The 3,300-nt window shown below is 49.1% G+C and overlaps 1 protein-coding gene across 1 annotated transcript in view; it reads right to left on the reverse strand.

Annotated features, from left to right (window-relative positions):
• Window positions 1–690, reverse strand: part of LOC109916379 (prokineticin receptor 1) — a 5,169-nt gene extending 4,479 nt beyond the window's left edge. Inside the window, exon 1 of the mRNA XM_020516089.2 lies at window positions 246–690. Coding sequence (XP_020371678.2) covers window positions 246–670 — 425 coding nt within the window. The 5' untranslated portion in view covers window positions 671–690. The remainder of the gene's footprint in view (window positions 1–245) is intronic.
• Window positions 691–3,300: the final 2,610 nt, after the last annotated feature.

Genomic DNA, 3,300 nt, shown 5'->3' on the forward strand with positions numbered 1-3,300 from the left:
TGTGTGCCTGTATCTGTCTGTGTGTCCCTGTGTGTCTGTGTGTGTGTGTCCCTGTGTGTGTGTGTACCTGTATCTCTCTGTGTGTCCCTGTGTGTGTGTCCCTGTGTGTGTGTGTGTGTGTACCTGTATCTGTCTGTGTGTCCCTGTGTGTGTGTCCCTGTGTGTGTGTGTGTGTGTCCCTGTGTGTGTGTGTGTGTGTGTGTGCCTGTGAGTATGTCCCGAGTTAACCGAAGCCCCTCACTTACCGGTCGATGGCGATGGCCAGCAGGGCGTTGGTGGACACAGACAGGGAGGCGGTGCGGAGGTAGTTGACCGAGGCGCACAGAGTGTGGCCGTGCTCCCAGGACAGCTGCTTGATCACGTAGTAATCCATCTCGAAGGGGCAGCAGAGTACAGCCACCAGCAGGTCAGAGACGGCCAGGTTAGCGAGCAGGAGGCTGGTCAGACTGCGGCGCTGCCTACAGCGAGCCAGGCTCACAATAAACAGCAAGTTACCGAGCCCACACACCAGCATGATGCCGACCAGAGCTGCCCCCACCACGGTCCGAGCCACCTCGAAACCCCGGTCCGCCGTGAAATCCTGGCTGTCCGAGAGGGCGGTGTCATAGTCCCAGAAGCTACAGCTCAGGTTTCTCAGCCCCAGCCAGGGTTCAGTACAGGCGTCCCCCATCGTACCAACCAGTCCTAACCCTAAACACCCTCCGGACACCACATGGAAGGTCAGCCTGGAGATGGAGAGCCCTGGGACTGCAGCTGCTCAATCTGCAACCAACTGGAATGGCCAGGAGATCTCAGAAAGTCCTGCAGCAAACTGAGCTCTGGAGGAGACTTACAGCGTCCTGGAGAGGCTAGCCGCGCTTTTTGCATTTCTCATGCTCCTTTGCAAACTGATGATCGTAGAGCTGACTGAGCGAGCCCACGGCAAGACTGCAACTACAGAGACTTGTTCCTTTCTCTTGCTGCGTGGAATGTGACTCACCGCTTCTCCAGGAAAAGATTTCAAGGTGAAAACTTAAAATGAAATGAAAGGGACTGTAGTCCCTCAACTACAAGAAGTTTGGCTTCTTTCGCATCCTGCTGCAAGTTAAAGTGTTTTTTTTAAAATTAAAACGAAAACGTGTTGAAAATGAAGAACTGGATGCTTCCACTTTGTTAAACCATCTTTACTGATGAAGAGTCATCTAGACTCGAAACATTAGCTTGCTCTCCCTCTCCATTGGTGTTGCCTGTGATCTCCAGCATTTGTTGTTTTTGGCATCTTTTTAGTTCCTCTCCCAGAGACCCCACTCTGGCCCATTGCTGCTACTGCTTCCTCAAGTTCTGCCTCAATGAGCTACCAGCACCTAGCCCGCATTAACCTGGGAATCTCTTTGATGATACCACCACCCCCAACACACACACACATACACATACACTTGATTCTGCCCATTGAAGGACAGAAATCCCTGACCGGGTCCCGAGGAGCTCAACACCCATTCCCCATGTTGGGGAGAACCAGAATTAGGAGACACCCTCAAGAGGAGAACGTCTCCCTTCCACTTAACAAGGAACTGTGGATGCTGGAAATCAGAAAGAAAAAAACAGCTGCTGAGTTTTCCCAGTTATTTCTGTTTTTGACTCCCTTCCAATGTCTCCCTCAGAGGGTGGTTAGAGAGTGGAGTTCTCTTTCCCAGAAGGTAGTGGTGGCTGGGTCATTCAATTAGGTTTTCCATAGACAGACCGTTAGTTCTTGTGTTCTTATGAGAAGGGAGTGCAGACAGGAAGGTGGGATTGAGACCACTGCAAGCTCAGCCACCATCTTATTCAATGTTAATCCAAGGGTAGATGGCATCCTCCTGTTCGTCAGTGCACCTGAGCCTGCCCAGGTAAGCCCTCAATAAACCACCCTGTCCCTCTCATCTTTCAGAAGAGAACTGCTGTTTCTAAAGCAGGAAGTATTATTTAAATGGAGAAAGCTGCAACACAAAGGGACTTGGGGAGAACTTGTACATGAAAGACAGAAAGCAGGCCCGCAGGGGCAGCAGGGAATCAGGAAGGCTAATGGAATGTTGGCCCTCATTTCAAGGGGATTAGAGTAAAAGAGTAGGAAAGTCTTACTGCAACTGTACAAGATACTAGTGAGACCACATCTGGAGTACTGTGAGTAATTTTGGTCCCCTATTTAGGAAAGAAATGCCATTTTATTGGAAGTATTTCAGAGAAGATTCACTAGGATGATCCCTGGTATGGAGGGACTGTCTTATGAGCAAAGGTTAAAGAGGTTGGGACTCTACTCACTGGAGTTTAGAAGAATGAGAGGTGATCTCATTGAAACACATAGAATTCTTAAGGATTTGACAGGGAAAATGCTGAGACTCTCATGGGAGAGTCTAGGACCAGAGGGCATAGTCTCAAAATAAAGGGGCCCCAATTTAAGACTGAGATGAGGATGAATTTCTTCCCTCAAAGAGTTGTGAGTCTTTGGAACTCCTTGCCACAGAGAGCTGTGGGGGTAGAGTCCTTTGGGTATTTAAGGCTGTGATAGATAGATTCTTGATCAGTTGCAGAATCAAGGGTTACAGGGAAAGGGCAGGAAAGTGGATGTAAGGAATCTCAGATCAGCCATGATCCTATTGAATGGCAGAGCAGGCTTGAGGGGCCAAATGGCCTACTACTGTTCATATTTCTTATGGTTCTATGGAGAAGGTCACTCATAGTTTGGCGAGTGAGATTGATGATTGTTTGATGTCATTTCCCACGATATCAAAGCCCAACTACTTTTACCCACAGACAGCACAAACTCTGTGTCTCTGGAGCTCACCCTCATGGTACAGCAGTTGTGTCCCAGCCTGTGAGCCAGAGACTTTGTGTTCAAGTCCTGCTTGGCTCAATGGTCAAGCAAGGTCTGTTTCGAATACAGCCAGTCAGGCTGAGTATCAATCTGCAAATCCTTCCAGCCTGCCAGTCAATATGATTAGGGCTGGTTATCCAATTCAAAAGCCTGTACCTGCTCTTGCCCCATACCCTTAAACCCTATGGGCTACATCCAAGTCCTACTTGAAATCGTGCAATGTTTGGCCTCAACTGCTTCTGTGGTAGCCATTTCCACAGGCTCACCACTCCCTGGGTGAAGAAATGTCTCCTCATCTCAGTCCTAAATGGCCCATATCCTTGGAGTGTGACCCCTGGTTCTAGATTCCCTGGTCACTGAGAGCATTCTTTCTGCATTTGCTCTGCCTCATCCACTCCCAGTTCAGGCTTCTAAATTTCAGTGAATAACCGATCTAATCTCTCCTCAGACAACAAGGTGCAGAGCTGGAT

Source organism: Rhincodon typus, chromosome 9 (assembly GCF_021869965.1).
Source record: "Rhincodon typus isolate 14 chromosome 9, sRhiTyp1.1, whole genome shotgun sequence".
NCBI classification, from domain to species: Eukaryota; Metazoa; Chordata; class Chondrichthyes; order Orectolobiformes; family Rhincodontidae; genus Rhincodon; species Rhincodon typus.